This window comes from Trachinotus anak, unplaced genomic scaffold, assembly GCF_046630095.1.
Source record: "Trachinotus anak isolate AG129_WGS33_773 ecotype Australia unplaced genomic scaffold, CSIRO_AGI_Tana_v1 ptg000005l, whole genome shotgun sequence".
Lineage (NCBI taxonomy): Eukaryota > Metazoa > Chordata > Actinopteri > Carangiformes > Carangidae > Trachinotus > Trachinotus anak.
The window spans coordinates 16,296,776-16,316,068 of record NW_027273856.1 but is presented as its reverse complement, the minus strand read 5'-3'; the positions used below and the strand labels follow the sequence as shown (position 1 = coordinate 16,316,068).

General features: G+C 37.3%; 4 protein-coding genes across 4 annotated transcripts in view; all 4 read left to right on the top strand.

The window, feature by feature from the left end:
• mep1a.1 (meprin A, alpha (PABA peptide hydrolase), tandem duplicate 1) overlaps nt 1-19,293 on the top strand; it is a 193,228-nt gene that overhangs the window by 145,954 nt on the left and 27,981 nt on the right. The window lies entirely within an intron of this gene.
• Nucleotides 1,235-4,501, top strand: LOC139621738 (trace amine-associated receptor 1-like). The gene has a single exon (XM_071478555.1). It carries the CDS (start codon nt 1,623-1,625, stop codon nt 2,622-2,624), a length of 1,002 nt encoding a protein of 333 aa, XP_071334656.1. The 5' UTR covers nt 1,235-1,622; the 3' UTR covers nt 2,625-4,501.
• Nucleotides 4,511-8,052, top strand: LOC139621739 (trace amine-associated receptor 1-like). Its single transcript, XM_071478556.1, has one exon. The coding sequence runs from the start codon at nt 6,117-6,119 to the stop codon at nt 7,101-7,103; it is 987 nt and encodes a 328-aa protein (XP_071334657.1). The 5' UTR covers nt 4,511-6,116; the 3' UTR covers nt 7,104-8,052.
• Nucleotides 12,170-13,515, top strand: LOC139621260 (trace amine-associated receptor 1-like). Its single transcript, XM_071477556.1, has one exon. The coding sequence runs from the start codon at nt 12,307-12,309 to the stop codon at nt 13,309-13,311; it is 1,005 nt and encodes a 334-aa protein (XP_071333657.1). The 5' UTR covers nt 12,170-12,306; the 3' UTR covers nt 13,312-13,515.

Genomic DNA, 19,293 nt, shown 5'->3' with positions numbered 1-19,293 from the left:
CAATCTCCCCTTCCTGAGTTACAGCACTGAATAATGACAAGAGGTATTTTTGCTGAACATTATGATGTCACAGTGAAGTTGAACTTTGACCTTTTGGATATAAAAAGTAATAATTTCAGTTTAGTAAGATATTTGAGTTATATTTTGTCATAATTAGTGTATGAATTTGTGAGTTATGGCCAAAAACATGAGGTCACAGTGACCTTGACCTTTGACCACCCAAATCTAATCAGTTCATCCTTGAGCCCAAGTGAATGTTTTTGCACAATCTAAACAAATTCCCTAAAGGTGGTTTAGAGATGCCACATTCAAGAGGTCAAAACCATGTTTGTGAGGTCAACATGACCTTTGATGACCAAAATCTAATCAGTTCATCCTTCAGTCCATGTGGACAAGCCAAATTTGAAGAAATTTCCTCAAGGCTTTACTGAGATATCGCGTTCACAAGAATTGGACGGACAGACAGATGGACAACCTGAAAACATACTGCTTTCCAGCCCTGGCTGTCACCTACATGAAGGCATATAAATGAGATAATCAGGGCTTGAGACTAACAACATCCTGTCATCCTGGGGACAATATAAAAATGTGTTCGGGATGAACAGAGATCTGAGCCTGGATGCCTCCGGGCCTATAATTTGGCATTTACTTATTTAGAAAATGACAAACTGAACTAAGCGCTGAGCTGAAGTTCTCCTGTTGTTATAAACGGTCACCAGCTGCTTGGTTACACTACCTCTTAACAAATTTTACTGGCGGTATGTTTATTAGCTAAAGCATTTACAGAATTTCAATATATCATCGTAGTATTTTTGTTATCATAGTGAACAGGTTGTACATGAACAGTAGTGATCCTGTTATATCCACGCTCACCGTGGTTAACCCGCAGGTCCAGTCATAAAAATATCACAGATCTTTAGCGGATGAGTGGGTGGTGAAATGATTCATATTCTGACTGACAGTGAATACCGGGCATGGAGCGGCTGATTGGGAGGCACAGGAAGATTCCTGGTGGGCCAAGCTGATTGTGGGGGCAAGGAAGAGAGAGAGGGAGAGACACAAATGTGTTTTATCAGGAGTAGAAACACACCAGAGGCAGCCTACCTCTAACTATCTAATCTATAAACCAAGAATCTCTGTCTGTGTGTGTGTATATGGCATTTTGATTTTGGGACGGTTTACACTGACTTCGGGACGGTTCAAATTATTTTTTGAGAAGATTTCAGGTGAAAAAAAAGATTAGTCTGGAGCCCTGGATAATTCATGTAAAAGGTTACTTTGAAACTGTTAAAACGGGCTCAAGGGCACAAATGAGTATCATACTCATAACACAGACAAACAGAATCTAATGTACCCCATCTGATTGGACAAGAGCCATTTGTATTATTATTAATTATGGTAATTAGGTGGCAGTTGATAATTTAAATATCAAGTCCAGTGTTTCTGCACAGTGGCACAGGATACACATCTAAATTGATGCGTAGACTAACTTGAGGTGTATGGTATGAAACTTCAAATATTCTGTTATTTTTTACTTCTTGTCTTTGTTACTTAAGTATTTCAAATGTTTTCTCAATGTAATTGATTGTTAATGGAAAACTGAATTGCAGGAATCTAGACGCATGGATCCGACATTGTCTGTCAACGGGACTTACACTGTTAATGACATACATCTCTGCTATGAATCAGATAATGCAACATATATATTTACAAGCAACCCTTCAGTAATATGTGTATTGTTATATATTTTACTTGGTTCGTTGTCTGTTGTCACCATATGTGGAAACCTCCTTGTAATAATCTCCATCATTTACTTCAAACAGCTCCACACTCCTACAAACTACCTGATTCTCTCTCTGGCTGTGGCCGACCTGCTTGTGGGAGTTTTAGTTTTTCCTTTCAGCATGGCCTTCACTGTAACCTCGTGCTGGTATCATGAAGATTTATTTTGTAAAATACGAGGCAGCTTTGACGTTACACTGAGCACAGCTTCTATTTTAAACTTATGTTGTATCTCTATTGACAGATATCACGCAGTGTGTCAGCCTCTTACTTATAAAAGTAAAATAAATGATCGTGTTATCACGATCATGATCCTGGTGAGCTGGGGACTCGCTGCTTTAATTGGAATTGGCATCGTAATTGCAGGTTTTAATCAAGGAAAATGTGAAGAAAGTTGTTTAATTGATGCTTTAATATCAACCACTCTGGCATGTATTTTTTCATTTTATATACCTGTCATTATAATGCTTTGTATCTACCTGAAGATTTTCCTTGTGGCACAGAGACAGGCAAACAGCATTCAGACCACAACCAATCAGAGCACAAAGTCTGGAGCAACTGTCAGTAAGATGGAGAGAAAGGCCACAAAAACTCTGGCTATTGTTCTGGGAGTTTTCCTTTTATGTTGGACTCCTTACTTTCTTTGTATTGTCTTTCAGCCTTTAACATACAGTGTAACACCAATTGCTGTGATCGAGACGCTTAACTGGCTTACATTATCAAATTCAATGCTGAATCCATTTATCTATGCTTTTTTCTACAGCTGGTTCAGATCAGCTTTCAGAATGATCATTTCTGGGAAAATATTTAAAGGAGATTTTGCTAACTCCAAACTCCTTTGACATTTGTGTTATGAATGCTAATACCAGTTTAATTAAAGAATTATTTAATTATTATTTAATTAGAATTATTAGAAAAGTTGAAACAATAAATATTAACATTTCGCAAGCATAATATATGCTATTCACTGTCTGAGCAAGTAATTGTATATACACCAGTATTTTTTATTTACCACTTTAACACAGGTTAAAAAAAATTAATAAATAAATGAAAAGTCAACAAACACACTGTTTCTACTCTGTGGCAGAGATTGTATTTTTAGATATTGTTGTTTACCTAAATGTCTGTTATGACAGGAAGTCCCTGTCTTAAAGTCTGAATTTACATATGGTCTGAAAGTGAATCAGGTCAGTGATTTTATCACTTGAATGGTTTTGGTGAAGTGCTGACATCTGTCTTTGTACAGACCAATAGAAAAACATAAAAGATCCCTTCCACACACCTACTGTATGTCTGTCATAAGATAACAATCAAATACCCATATTCTGGAAAAGGTTTTGTTAGGTGGATGGAAGTAAGCTCACAGTTTACATATTCATATATTTATATTCACTCACCTAGGGTCAGGGGCTGCAAGGGCTGCATTCGCACCTGGGCCGGGTCTAACTTATACAATAAAATTAAGGATGGCATCATTATGCAGCCATGGTTAAAATTGGCATTACCTTGGAATAAATATATATAAAAAAGGTCAAGTCTATCTTAATTAATCACAGATTTAATGCAGCACCTGGGGACCACTAATATACAGTGTTCCAGCCACATATCTCAGCTGCCAGCCTGATTGAACAGATACACTCCTTTTTTAATCATTGCAGCCGTCTACACAGGACATGTAACAACTTGTGTTTCACTTGTGCCACCCATGCAAACGAGTAGCTGTATTTAGCTTTATTTTTTTTTCTTCAGTTTTACATGCATGCCGTACCTAGCGTGATTGTGAATTGAGTTCTCCGAGCCACCAAAATGTAGATGACCTAAACTCGGTACCATGCCTGAACGCATTCTGTATAGATACAGCTGCTGCTCTGCTAACATGATGCACAATGTGTGGACACTGTTGGAGAGAGGCTCCATGTCTCTCCTTATCAGATAAAATACAGTTCAATAGCAAGTGATCCTCTGTAGTGTGTCTGTGCTGAATATGTCCTCCAACAAATCCTCCAGGGACTCAGGAGGTGAGGGATGATTCTCAGGGGCAGGCATTAGGGTTGCATAGTGAAATAACAGTCTTGCCTCATAGATCTTTGCAATCTTATTGTTACTGACAATGATTCTATGACATTTCAACTGGCCATATAATCTGCTGCATTAAACTAGCGCTCTTGTGATTTTTATTGAGAGACCCCCTAGCAGCAGAATATTACATATTGTGCACTTAAGAAAAATCTGACACCGATGGTGAAGTACAGGTAATAAACTAATCTAAAGACAGTTCAGACACAAATATGGTCGTACCACAAAATAAGACTGTCATCATATTATTTGGTATCGAATATTTTAGTAATATGTAGGTAAATGAGAAATTATGCTGATAGGTGACAAGTAACAGGAAAAATGTATGTCACACATTTACCCTTTTGGCCACTGGATAAGGGTACAGTATTGTTAGGTTATATTTCTACCCATTTATCGACCATGCTCATTTGTGAGTAAGTGCATCAGGTCAAGTTGTGTGTCTGTCACGAAGCAGCCATATCACACCTATTTAAAAAATTGTCAAATGAGATCAACTGATAAACACAAAAAATGCATTTTCAACTGCGAGTCTTACATTTAAGTGAAGACCACATTTACTGCACATGTAGAAAACTATTATCATCCTATTATTACACAACACTCAGAACCATGGAAACTTGTGCGATTGACCAAAATGTTAGGGAACACTAATCGTAAACAATGTTCAAATCTTGAGCGTAGAAGCTCATAAATGGTAGTAACAGTAATAGTTATTTCTCTCACATCCATGAGCATAACTGCAACAATGTAACTGAGAGAGAAAGCACTCTACTCTCTGACAATTAACCAAGAATAACTGACCAGCTAATGTTAGCTGTCTGTTGCATATGTTATACTGACCCGTCACCATGTCTGCAGTGCAAGGTGACTGGCTATGTCAAAGCTACAAGCAATTGCAGCTGATAGCTAACCTTATTTGCTGAGTCATAAAACAATTAGCATCACACACTCAGCAGAAAACAGAAAAGGCTTCACTTGGTCCATATCTGTCAGCAAAACTGCTCCTTTTTCCCAGTCACAGTCTGTCTGGTTGAATTCACTACAGATATGGCACCCACCGCCTTGTTGAGAGTTAAAAGCTACTAGCTAATTCAGAGCAACTAGCTAACTTTACTACCTGAGCCTTTACACAAGAAGCAGGGAAATAGCAGCACTCCACCTGGTATGTTCTTGTCAACTTTTTTCATGACAGGCTGGCGACACTGGTCCTGACTTGGTTGGTCATTTCTAAAACTGTAATATCAACCTTGTCAAAATATGTAACCTATTTTTCATTGCATTTACAGAGGTTACATATGGAACTTCTTAGGATTCAAAAATGAAAATACAGTCAAAAGTTCATACTATGCTAGAAATGTTTTTTTGTCTGGCTATAGGTGAGCTCGATATTGCATTCTTCATTTTCTTCAAAATGTTCTTAAATTCTTTTCCTGTTTATGTGTCATTACATGAGTACCTAGGTGAATGTGGCAAGTATTGCAAAGCGCTCTGAGTGGTTAATAAGACTAAAAGAGTGGTATATAGGTGCAGTCTATTTACCATGTACTATAGTTTTGTGCAGATATACAGTAAACTCATTTTATGCCAGTATGCTAGGAACATGTACTTAAAAATAATAATGCCTAATATAGATGCAACACGACAATAAACTCAACCTTCATTTAGGTTATAATGTTTTTTGGACAGCAGCTGTATTGAGAGGTGAACATTGTCTCCCCTCTTCTAACATAATTAAGTGTGGGTGAAATATTAGATACACCATGCTTCTGTACGGATGAACCTCTTGGCTTAGGGCTTTTTGGTTTTACACACACATATACACACGCACACGCACACGCACGCACACACGCACACACACACACACACACACACACACACACACACACACACACACACACCTGGTGATCATTACCCATCGTTCTGTATCTTAGCATTTCATGTAAACAGGATGTAGGTTCCCATATCTGATTGGATGACCAAAGTTTGTGTTTATTCAATGAGACTGGCATTTATAAATACTGTAACAATCCAACAGATCTGAACAGTGCGCTCACAAAAGACCCACAACACTGTCCTTGCACAGAGTTGCTACTAGGTAAGCAAAAAACTTAATGGAAAGCTGAAATGAATTGGAAATGATCAAGAATTGGTTCACTTTAGAGGATTGCTAACGTCAAAATTGTACATACATGCTGAACTTAACCATTTTTAAATGTTCCTAATATTATAGATTATTACTACAGAAATCGAGAGGCATGGAAGCAGAGCTGACTTTCAACGGCACTTACATTGTGAATGACATACACCCCTGCTATGAATCACATAACGCAACTTACATATTTACAATCAAACCTTCCATAATATGTGTTTTAGTATATATTTTCCTTGGCTTATTATCTGTTGCTACAATATGTGGCAATCTTCTTGTAATAATCTCTATCATTTACTTCAAACAGCTCCACACTCCTACTAACTACCTGATTCTCTCTCTGGCTGTGGCCGACCTGCTTGTGGGAGTTTTAGTTTTTCCTTTCAGCATGGCCTTCACTGTAACCTCGTGTCTGTATCACGAGGATTTATTCTGTAAAATACGTGACAGCTTTGATGTATCCCTTTGCACGTCTTCTATTCTGAACCTGTGTTGTATTTCCATAGACAGATATTACGCAGTGTGTCAGCCCCTTACTTACAGAAGTAAAATAAATGTCCGTGTTACTGCGATTATGATCCTGGTGTGCTGGGGAATCTCTGCTCTCATCGGGATTGGTATAATAGTTGCAGGATTCAGCCAAGGAACGTGTGAAGAAATGTGCTCAGTTGATGTTGTAATAGCAAACACTATGGGACCTGTCTTCTCATTTTACCTTCCAGCAATCATAATGCTCTGTATCTATCTTAAGATTTTCCTTGTTGCTCAGAAACAGGTGAACAGCATCCAGAGCACCAAGTCTGGAGCAACTGTCAGTAAGATGGAGAGAAAGGCCACAAAAACTCTGGCTACTGTTATGGGAGTTTTTCTTTTATGTTTGACTCCTTACTTTCTTTGTATTGTCTTTCAGCCTTTGGCTTATTATCCCCCACCCATCCCTGTGATTGAGGCACTTAACTGGCTTACATTATCAAATTCAATGCTGAATCCGTTAATTTATGCTTTCTTTTACAGCTGGTTCAGATCGGCTTTCAAAATGATCATTTCTGGGAAAATATTCAAAGGTGATTTTGCAAACTCCAAATTGTTTTGATTTGTTTTCTTTTAATAGATTATTCAAATACAAAACTCTATACTTCCCCACTCTGAAATATAGATTCTTAATCATCACAACACTGTACATGGACAACACAAAATAAAGCATTTAAAAAATGCACTGTTTCAATTCATTATTACAAGAACTTAAACTTAGAGGAATGATCCATAACTACAAGCAAATAAGTTAAAAATGCTGGTGATAAGATAATAAGGTTACATACAGATAAAATAAATCTGTTAGGAACTGAAAAAAGGGAGAGGTATTTTAATGTGGTAAAATCCCTCCTTTAGGGTATTTTACACCCTGGAGTAATGACAGTCTACTCATCTCCAGACATCATTAATGGTCATATGTGTGTGCAATGTTAGTATGATACATTGTCTTTTTGGCACCTCCGTCCTCAAGATGTCTGGGGAGTACATAATAAATAAAAATCTAACAAATGGGTATACACTACAGTCTGTCAGACTACTGAGCTGTGAGGCCTTTTATTGGCCTCTGCAGTGGAGGCAATATATTTTTGATTGTATGTAACACACACACACACACACAAAGATGAAGATAGCAATATTTAGATATTTTCTTATTGTCAGCAGGTCCCATTACAGCCCAAAACCAACAGTGAATCGATCCTTCTGACAAGTGTATCTAAATCCTGATATCCTATTCCTCTGTGTCACAGACCTCCAATACTTTTCCCAGCACAGTTAAAAACACACCACTGCGTCACATTATTGCAATGGGTGATAATGTTCCTTCATAACCATGAACAGAGGTACTGTGGTTTATTTGGTGTCAGTCCTACATACACTGTCTGCTGTAAATACTCACTAGCACACTGACTGTGTATCAATGAGCAGTAGAAAATAGTCCCCTAAAACATGAAAAAAATATTTTGAGTAATGTTTACTAAAACTACAGTGTCCTAGTGTTTCAGGGACTTACTGAGTCTTTTTTTTTACTACTCTATGTTTAATATCAGACACTATACTGCATATGTCATTCATATCAATAACACAACAGACTTTATGCAGAGTCATGGGATATTTGATACAGTGGCACATCATTACTACAAAAACTCACTAACTTAAGTCTATGACACTGACAATGAATACTTATATACTAAAATACAACAAAATATCATTCATATCTTTTTAAATATACTGTATATTGTGGTGTGTATTGTGTAGGCCTGCCTATTAGGTCTCACTAATATGTCATGATATGAGATTATAATATTTATGGACGATAAGCCTGTGAATATTCTCATTTGTCCAGGTCATAGTATCTCAAAGGAGTTTTAAATCGAAAGCAACTGGACTTGGTTATTTGTCTAGGAAGACGTTTCACCTCTCATCCAAGAGGCTTCATCAGTTCTTTCTCGCACCTGACCAGGCTGGGACTGGTCCAGTTGCTTTCGATTTAAAACTCCTTTGAGAATATTTATGGACAGGACACATTCATGCAAATTTTTTTTCCCCACAATGTCCTCCATCATCTTTTTCTTCCCAACTATCCGACTCCTATTCCACTGCAGTGGGTTTCTCTGTGTAGCTGGCCTGTGGATAACAGTGTTCTGCCTTTGTGAGTCGTGGGCTCTCCAGTCTCTATTCTTTCGGAAAATTCATCGGAAAATAACGTGGATGTGAATATTAATATATGTGGCCTGATTATTATGTTTAAAATACTTGTTTATAAAACATTCTGACTCTGATATGTTATTATGGAACTTATTGTGATATAATGATGAAGTAATGAGGAACTAATGGCCAATAATTTTGTTTGATGCATCACTTTACTGACCAAAGCAATATATTAAAAAAAACAGCCAAAAAATGCTACTGGACTTCACTTACATTCATGGTAAAGTTCTGATGTAATGTGTTGCAAATTACCCTCTACATAAGTTCAATAACACAACCTCAACCTAACAAATTGAGGCAGACAGACACCCACCTTGAGTCTGATTCTGTTGGAGGTTTCTTTCTGTTAAAGGGAGTTCTTCCTCCCTCCACTGTCAAGTGGCAAGTGCTCGCTCATTGTGGTAACTGTTAGGTTTCTCTCTATAATATTGTAAGATCTCATCATTACCCTATAAAGTGCCTTGAGATAATGTTATGATTGGGCACTTTACAAATAACATTGAATTAATAAGTGTCTAACAGGCGATGGATAGTTTTTAGCTTCCTAATTAAACTATTTCTGTGACTGAGCTTTTGAAGTTCTGCAGTTGTTCTTCTGGTGCTTTTTGGCAGGTACCAAATAGCTACAGATGCACAGATGTTAGTGGGTCTTAGCTTTTTTGTTTTGTTTTGTTTTTTAACCAAGGGGCTTCCAATCTGGGCATTTGTTTCTTTTTTCCAAACGAACCTGGGTGGAACCTGAATACTCTGCTGGCACGATATAGTAATTGTGCAGTAATCTATGACTGGGAAGCAAAAACAGGTCAAAACAGGTTTAACCAATTGTCGGTAAATCCAAATTGGCTATAAACCTTTCAGGGCTACCTATCAGGAGCATTTTTATTGTCTCTATAAAAACATATTCTGATGCTCAGCTTTCAAATACGAAAACAGGCTGCTTTTGAACTCCTGTCTGAGTAAGCTCTTAGAAATTGCCTGACCTGACTTGGACTCTTACACAGTAATTATGGAAGTTATTTTTGCTGTTACTGTTGTGGTTACTCAGCTGTTTTTGTTTTGATTCAGTTTGTAACTTTGTTGGAAACACTTCAGGTATAAACATTGCACAACAGCAATTAGATAGTTTGCTTTAACAAAGCACCTTGGGGAGAAGTAGAGCTCATGTGTATCACCAGAGCAGTTAAGGGACCAAAGACTCATTCACACCTCTAATAGGAGAGGTGTCAGGTTGCTTGATATCATTGCATCAGAACATAAACAAACTTTGTTGAGTTAATTACATCACATATTATGGCCAAATGTTTATTGTCAGTAATACAACTAAAACCTTTTTCACAGTTAAACTTCTGAGTGACATTTTCATTAACGTGTTATGCATCATATACAGATTAAACTGTTTTGGTACAAATCAGTGCAGTTCCATTATGCATGCCAAAATCTTAAAGGGATAATAAATTTTAAACATATGAACATCTAAACATCTCCTAATTTATAAGTTGTGCCCTTCATTTTACAGGTTATGACCATTAGACTTACCGGTTTAATAACTAAAATTTGGGGATTCCATATGAAAACATACAGAATGCAGAAACATTTTGCTGCAAAGTCATGATTAGGTTGGGAAATACGCAGATTCTTTTTTTATGTACTAGCTAAATGTTTCCTGACAATTAAAAGCTTGATTAACATTGTTATTGTTATGTTTCGCCAACTAAAAGCACTCGGTCAGGTTCAGGGAAAGATATCAGTTTTGGTTATATGTGGAAAAATAGCACAATTTTGGGCCTGGCAGCTTTAAGTGACAGATGGGTACCATGACACTTGACTAGCTGTCTGCTAAGTGTCATGAAATCGACTCTCAGAGTGACTCAGGACCTCTCTTCCATGTTTGTGGTGTCGGCACCTTTTGGAGGACAACAGATAATACCAGAGCATGAGGAAGTCTGTGCTCCTGTTTTTGAGGTGACTGAAATTCTAGTATTATTTTATTTATGTGTATGTGTCTGACCTCACCATACCTGGCTTATCTTAGCTTGTTAACTAGCTAATTCACCAGCAAATGAATTAGCCTTGCGTTAGCTTTCAAGCAGGATGCCCAGACACCCAGCTGAGCTAACAATGCTAACGGAAGCATATTCTTCCTATAGTTATTAAACCAACATGCTCCTAAGCCTCCGCCCCACACACAGCCCACCTCTTTGCCCATTTTTGCATAAGCCGGGAGTTAGACACTGCCAAGATGGCAACTGCGGAGCAGCCCACCGTAAGCTATCAGAGGCTTCTTCCATATACAGTTGTTGATCATACCATGTGTTCCAAACTGCTACAATAGTATCAGAAAATTACATATATTTATTTATCCATGAGCCCTCCACAACCTTGACTGTGCGCTGTGACAGCAAAGGTCCCCTAACCTACCGAATACTTTTCCTAATCCAAGTAGTTACACAATCATTACACAATCTTAACCCCAAATTAATATATTCTCAGCATACTTATTAAATATAGAATTTTAGGTTTTGCTGTAATTAATTATCAGTATTGTAATATAATTGCACTTATTCCCCTCAGTTTGTGTGTGAGACTATCATGAGTCAGTAAGATAATACGACAGACTGAAAAAAAAAAGAAGATTGCTTCCTGGCATTCTCACTTTAGGGAATTGAGATGTATTTAGTTAAGGTTGCCATATTATTAAGTATAATAAGAGCGTGATATTTTTCCTTACTTCATTCTAAAATAAATCTTTCCGGTCGCTTATCTTTTAGATACTAGAATAAGCAAAAGAGAGGTTAGAGTTAATTCTTTTAACATTAACCTAAACTCTGTTGTAGTAGCACCCAGCACCGGCTTCCACACAGTGAGCTAGTCGAGAAGGGGGTTTACATCTTGACGTGACTTTTAACCTCTTAAAATGTGGTTAACTAATGAAATGCTCTTTGAACTTTTGAAGTAATGCTGGGGTAGGTTACTACTTTAGGTAGTAAGTGATTAACCACACAAGCTAATGCTTTTGGCTTACATTAGAGGGGATAAACATACTGTTTAAGTCCTTAAACATCTGCTCTTGTGCTTTTGGATTAGGAATGGTGAAATAAAAAGACACAACCCTGAAAATGCTTTAGATGCTGAGTATAATGCACATCGCATTAGAAATCCAAAGTTCAACAGGCCTGCAGTGCCTAGTTACAGTTACTATACTGTAAATGGATAATTGCCATTTAGGGGAGGGGTTTTAGCAAATGGTTAATTATGGTGATGGGCTGGAGATATTTAGGTATGCGAGGGATTTGGAGAAACAGCAGAGATAAAGATAATGACATAACCAATACTTCACATGCGATAGCCACTTCTTTAGGGTCAACAGTTTGGTAAAGATACAATGCAGCTCCAAAAACGACAGAAAAATGCTATCACTGCTTCTTCTTTTCCTTGAAAGTATTTCTTGAATCTGTGCTTAAAGATACATTACTGTAAATGTGCTGTGGATACAGTATAGCTGGATTTACATACAGTAACATACTGAAAACTAAAAACTGAAGGATCCAGGAAGCATGGAACCTAAAATCATCAACAAGACTGATAACGGCAAGGTCATGCATTTCTGTAATGATTCAGAAAACGCCTTTTGCATAATGACAATAACTCCTTCAACAATACGTGCAGTTTTATTTATGCTCATTGGCAGTGCACTATCTGTTCTCACGATCAGTGGAAACCTTCTGGTGATTACCTCTGTTATTTACTTCAAACAGCTCCACACTCCTACTAACTACCTTATCCTCTCTCTGGCTGTGGCTGACCTGCTTGTAGGGGCTGTAGTTTTGCAGTTCAATATTGCACTGTCTGTGAAGTCTTGTCTGTATTTTGGGGATTTAGTTTGTAAATTGCGACGCTGCTTTGATATTTCACTAATTATAACATCAATTCTCAACTTATGTTGCATTTCCATAGACAGATATTATGCAGTGTGTCAGCCTCTGACATACAGAACTAAGATAAATGGATGTGTCGTTGTGATCATGATCCTGGTTAGCTGGACTCTTTCTGCTCTGTCTGGATTCGGTATCATATTTGTAGGACTTAAACATTTTGTCTGTGAGGGAAGGTGTTTCCTATTCCATATTCCAAATTCAAATATATACGGCTCTGTTGTCTCATTTTACCTCCCAGTGATCATAATGCTCTGTATGTACCTGAAGATTTTCCTTGTTGCACAGAGGCAGGCACGTAGCATCCAGAACACAACCAATCAGAGCACAAAGTCTGGAGCAACTGTCAGTAAGATGGAGAGAAAGGCCACAAAAACTCTGGCTATTGTTCTGGGAGTTTTCCTTTTCTGTTGGACTCCTTTCTTTCTTTTTCTGACCTTCAATCCTATGACAAATTATTCAGCCCCTTCACCCCTGAATGAAATTCTTGTTTGGCTGGGATGGTCCAATTCAATGCTCAATCCATTTGTTTATGGGTTCTTTTACAGCTGGTTCAGAGCAGCTTTCAGAATCATCATTTCTGGAAAAATATTTTATGGCAATTTCACAAACTCAAAACTGTTATAACTGAGTGACTCAAAAATTTACAACCATTTTAAAGTGCATTTTAGAAAAAAATCTTACAGTTAAATTGTAACCACCAACAACTCAACGGAAAAGACTGCAGTGTGTACAATAGCAGATTGTAAGTGTGAGGTCATAACAATTCGTAGTCTGTTGGTTATTATCTTTGCCAAGTTAAAAGCTGTCAAATAATGACAGTAGGTATGGCAGAACTTTTACTTTTATAACATGTTGCTGGCAAAGTGAAATTAATTGTTCATCTGTTTCTAATTTAGATGACAAATTTATTGGATTTTATTGAACTTATTGCAATTTGAATTTTCAATAAATGTAATATTCTGCTCTGTTATTAAATCTGTTTACATTCTACTACTGAGTGTCAAATAATTATGCATTATAAAAACCTTAATGTAAAAAAAAACGTAGTGTTTGAATTAGTAAAATTATTTTATATTGAGAGCCCAAGTGTGTTTTTCTTATTGACAGGGCTTCACAAGAGCAGTCTTAAATGCTGTGGGGAACACACCTCATTGCATTGAATAAGTAAAAAATTGTAAGAACTTTCTCAGATGGAAGGATGCATGTGGGATGTAGGAGCAATATGTTGGTTGTTATTGTCTATGCCAGGGTTGATGAGGTGATCAAAGGTGTTAAAAATTACTCAAATTATATACATACCAAATTACTCTGGGGTTGTGTATGTTTGCATTTATAAGATTTGAAAAATACAGCTGCCATGTGGTCCGAATTGCTGGATGATATATTTTGAATTTTTTCGAATAAAATCTCTTTATGCACTTGCATTTTGGTTTTGTGCCATCTGCGCTCTGCAGTCCCACAGTCCCTTTTTAGTTTAATAGTTTCATGGTTCCTCCATGGCATGTTTCTCTTTGTCCTAATTTTTCTAATTTTCAGTGGTGCAACAGCATCAAGGGCTGTGGCCAGCTTATTGTTAAAAGCATCGGACAAAGTGTCAACTGAAGATGGATTACATGTAATCTGGCTTGTACAGATATGTAGGCAATTAAGGCAAAAGTAAACAACACAGTGTATGTCTGTTCCAAAAAAAAGTGGGGGGTGATGGGATGAACCTCCCACAAGGTTTTGAGAGTTTGCATAGATCACGGGAGGAAATGTAGAAATGCTACATGCTTGAGATTAATGGTAGTGGTAAATGTGCATTAGCTTACAGTATGAAAAAATAACCTATTGTCAGACAGATCAATTGAAAGGAAACTCGATTAAAAAATAAACAGCAGGATTGACACTGAGACAAAGGTGGTGATGGAACTCATACTCTCTACAGATTTGGCTGCATGTCAAAAGCTCCTCCACAAACAACAATGGAATATTGCCTTCTTTTGCCTGAATTGGGATGACAGTTTATCCCATGAACACATTAAACTATCTATGAGGAATGCAAACATGGCAGCCCATTCATTCCACTAAAAACTATGCAGGTAATATACAAAAAAACAAAACAAAAAAAGTATATATATATATATATATTTTTCGCAGGGGACGTTACTACTATTATACAATAATGACCCAAATAGTTCAAATACAAGTGCACACTTGTGTGCGCACGCACCGAGACACGCAACTACAGCAGACAATGACAATGGTGACAATGTCACCATGGAGAAGCAAACTTCCAACTCCCTGCAAAATAGCCTTTGTTCAGGACACCAGAAAGCAGTCTTAGTGTCAAATTTAGAGCAGCACTGAGATTGAAAAGTGACTAATGGTATGCTGCTAGCAGTGGAATGACTTACCAGTATCACGGCATCAGGATACCACTGGATGGTGGTATTTTGCTAGGTAACAGTACATGAAGCATCTATAGTTGTACACCGGTAGGAAACGGCTTATGCCCCTTGGTCAGTGTAAAATGGCATAATTGAGGCCCTTAATGAAAAATAAGGGCAAGGATTAGGCAAGGCAGGGCAAGGTGAATTTATTTGTTTAGCACATTATCATACACAGAGGTTATTAAATGTGCTTAACAGAAATAAAAGAAGCATAAAAGATAGATAATACAATGTGTTTAAAACAAAATAAATGAAGCATAAAAAGCATAATAAGAAAACAGTATAAAAACAGATTATAAAACAGATAATATCTAATTATAGTGCAAGATTAAAAGATTAACTGAAAGCAGTGGAGAACAGAGCCGTTTTTAGGAGCTTTTTAAAATTGGTTATGGTTTGGGCACCACTGTGAGATCACCAGTAGGTCACCAGTAACTGACCAGCTCCTGCAGATCTTAAGGTCCCAGTAGACTCATATACAATGAACATTACAGAATTATATTTAGGGCCAAGACCATTAAGTAGCAACTGATAAATGGAGGAAGAATTTTTTCTAACAGTTTCTGGATAAAATAAATGAAACTATAAAAAATGTTGACAGGTCTGGGTTGTGTGGCTGTCAAATGCTGCCAACATGAAGGAGTTACCAAATCTGTAGTATAGTGTCCCCTCCTGACAGATATAGGCCCTTGCCTGTGTGGATTCACACCAGTGTATTATCAGTAAAAATATATATCAGGTGTATTAAATTGATACATATATAGGCTACTCATTCAAAGTATTAATGGTAAATAGTAAATAAGATGTCATTCTATGCCTGGTTATGCTCTGTGATGTGGAGTTTTACATGATGTAATGTGTGATGTGTTGTACAGATTAAAGCCAACATACCAAAAATAATACACCTGTTATTTGGTTGGTTGGCTGTAAATTTCTGATATCACTTGTCAGACTGGCTACAATAGCTAGGATAACAAAGGCTATTTTAAGTGAGAAATTATTTTACTGTATTCAAAACCATTAAACCATACCGGCATACCCCAACAACAGAACATATGAGACAAATGTATGGATGCATATTTAATGGGGGCGATGACAGTGGCCAATCACTGTCAGCCTCACCTGCCGTTGGGAAACGGTATGTGCCGATGAAACATGAATGGCATACCCCCGGAGATCATATGCTGCTGAGGGGATCTGCATACACAGCTCCACCACTATACCAACAGCCACAAATCAGGGCGTCTCTCCACATTTATCAGCTCTAATTCAACAACCTGCTCTGGACTCAAACCACCACAGCAGCTATCAAACACCCACAATAGCGAACATATGAACACAAAGCTAGCTCACACAGTGTGTTGGTAAGCGTAAACACATGACCATCAAGAAAAGCACAACTCATTACAGGTCTACACAGTATGAATGAGACGGCACCTGTTCACACGATCACTTCCACTGATTGAACTCATCATTCATCTTCAGTGACACAGCGGCCACATGTTATCACACACACAGATCACAGTAGCTGCACATTAACATATGAGAGGGAACAGTTACACTGCTATAGATTTAAATCCTTGATCCCACACCATAAAAAGAGAAACCTGTACTCACCCATGAGAAGTTCATCTGGGCCTTCACTCAGCAAAGTCATTAACATCACTGCTCAAGTCCAAATTCCTGCTCCGCTGTTCCCTGTTGAGTGTAAAGCCAACCCAGCTAACGTTAGCCTCCAGCTGCTATCACTCGATGGACTTAATGCATAGTGAGTAAATTACGACTAATTTCGTCAGTTCTGCCGTAAACTCACCCTGTTCTCTCCGATCCTTCCTCTTCTCAGCACCGTTTTTTTGTTTGAATATGAACATTATGCTGCTAACCGTGCCTTTGCTGAAAAACACTAGTTTCTTGCTAAAAGGCTGAAGGAAAAAAAACTGACGTTCACTCAGTTTTACTTGCTCAAGGAGCAAACTCATTGGCAAGCTGACTTCCCAGAAGGCCTCACTTCATAAGTTTTTAGAAGAAAGTAACCAAATTATGTATAAATAACAGGTTTTTTGTTTGTTTTGTTTTTTAAATAAAACGTGCCGTTTTTGAACATAAATAAGGGAAATGAATATGTATATATATATATATATATATATATATATATATATATAGCAGTCTGTTTGACATTATGTATTGCAGTTAATAGTTTTTGTAATATTACAGCCAATAATCTACAAGACAGTGATGAAGATAGTTGCTACCACATGTGTCCTACATCTGATGGGAAATTCCTGACAAAAATGTTTGAAATAAGGGGGGAGGAAAGCCTGATATTAGTAACATTTATCTTGAGTTCTGAGTCATCTCTGATCCAAGCATGACTGCCAGCTGCTGTAAACTTCTTGGCCTTCAACATTTCTGATGTATAAATGATGACATAAGAGTTGTAAATAGCTTTTATTTGTGCACTGTAGTTTACAAGATACAAATCTCATAATATTTAGTCACATGCTCATCACAACACAGGCCATCAAAAAGAAAAAAAACAAAAAACAATATAGCACTTAAAATTTTGTAGACACCCAAATGATGTCCATTAAACCCCCATCTATCCATCCACTAGCTATACCCACTTATACTCAGTTAAACTTGGTGGATGCTCTGGATGGCAGATTGAGAAGATTGTACATTGTGGAGTGGTATCACTTTAGCAAGCTCTACCACCCAAAATGGGAGTAGTACAAAGAACAATTATAGAAAAATTCTTATACTGCTACAGCACAGACAGAAATCTTTTTCTTACAGTATTTTTCAATCTGAGCCTTGTTTTGGCTTCATTTGGCTCATTCTATCTCTGCTCTGACACTTTGGAAAAAGCTATGAACATGCGACTAAGAGGAGGAAATGTTTGCTTTCCTGGCCCATGATGACAAATTGTGTTTACTGTATCCACAGTGCAGTACATTCATATTAAAGATCCCGTAATTTACACTTTTCCTGTGTTTTATTTGAAATGTTGATAACCACAAAAAGATATATTTGTGGTTTTAAGAACCAAAAACCATCTCAGTGCAGTTTTACATCTCCTCTCTCAGAGTTCTCTCTGGAGCTTTTGGAACCACCATCGGTTGGATGTTCGGACTGGGTGGGCTTTGCTTGGGGCATGGCTGAGGGCAGTGACTGCTTTGTTGTGACATCACAGAGTTAAGGAAGTCCCGAGGGCTCGTTGTATGGCACACTTTTGTCAACAGGCTGTGTACATTTCTCTGTAGACTGAGCGCTGTAACAGTATTAAAATAAAAACCTAGACTGGCTTTACAATTAAAAATAACATGGAAATCTCACTTTATACAATTAGGAACTGAAAACTGTTTCACGATAATTAAGAATAAAGATAGAAGATCATTTACAGGAAAGTGCTGAGACTCAATTTATTCATTTTACAGATTGTCATGTGCTCATTTTGTCACAGACTGATCATTCAGTAAACATAGTGTAAAGCTTTGGACAAATTAGTATCTTAAGAGAAAAACATTTTTGTATAATTTTATTTATAATTTACAGAAAATTTTAAAAATAAATCTACTGTACATTGAAAATTCAATGAACACACATTATTTAACAATAAACATCTTAATCAGCAGATTTTTGAGTTAATGAACATTAAAGTCTTGTTTCACTTCATTACTCGTTAATGTTTCAATTTACAAACACAATGCACATTAGACAGAAGCTGAATTATCTGTGAAAATAACAATAACACAATAAGTACATTGCAGGTCACTGAAATTATGTTTTCAGTACAACAAAGATGGCAGAGAGTTGTGCATGTGACGTGGCTGCTGATAAGGTAACACATGTTGATTAGTCACACTGATAGCTAGATAAAATCAATGAAACTATGAAAAATGTCGACAGTTGAGGGTTTTGTGGCTGTGAAATGCTGTGAACATGGACAAGTTACCAAATGTATAGCATAGTGTCCCCTCCTGACAGATTTAGGACCCTGCCCAGGTAGATTCACACCAGTGTTTTTACAGTAAAACTATGTCAGGTGTAACCAATCGATACATACATAAGTTACTGTTACGTCCCTCAGTGATCCAGAGAAGTGGGGAAGTAACAGAATAAATCAATAAAAAAGTGGAAACATGCTCTGCCCACTCACTAGAGTACACCACCA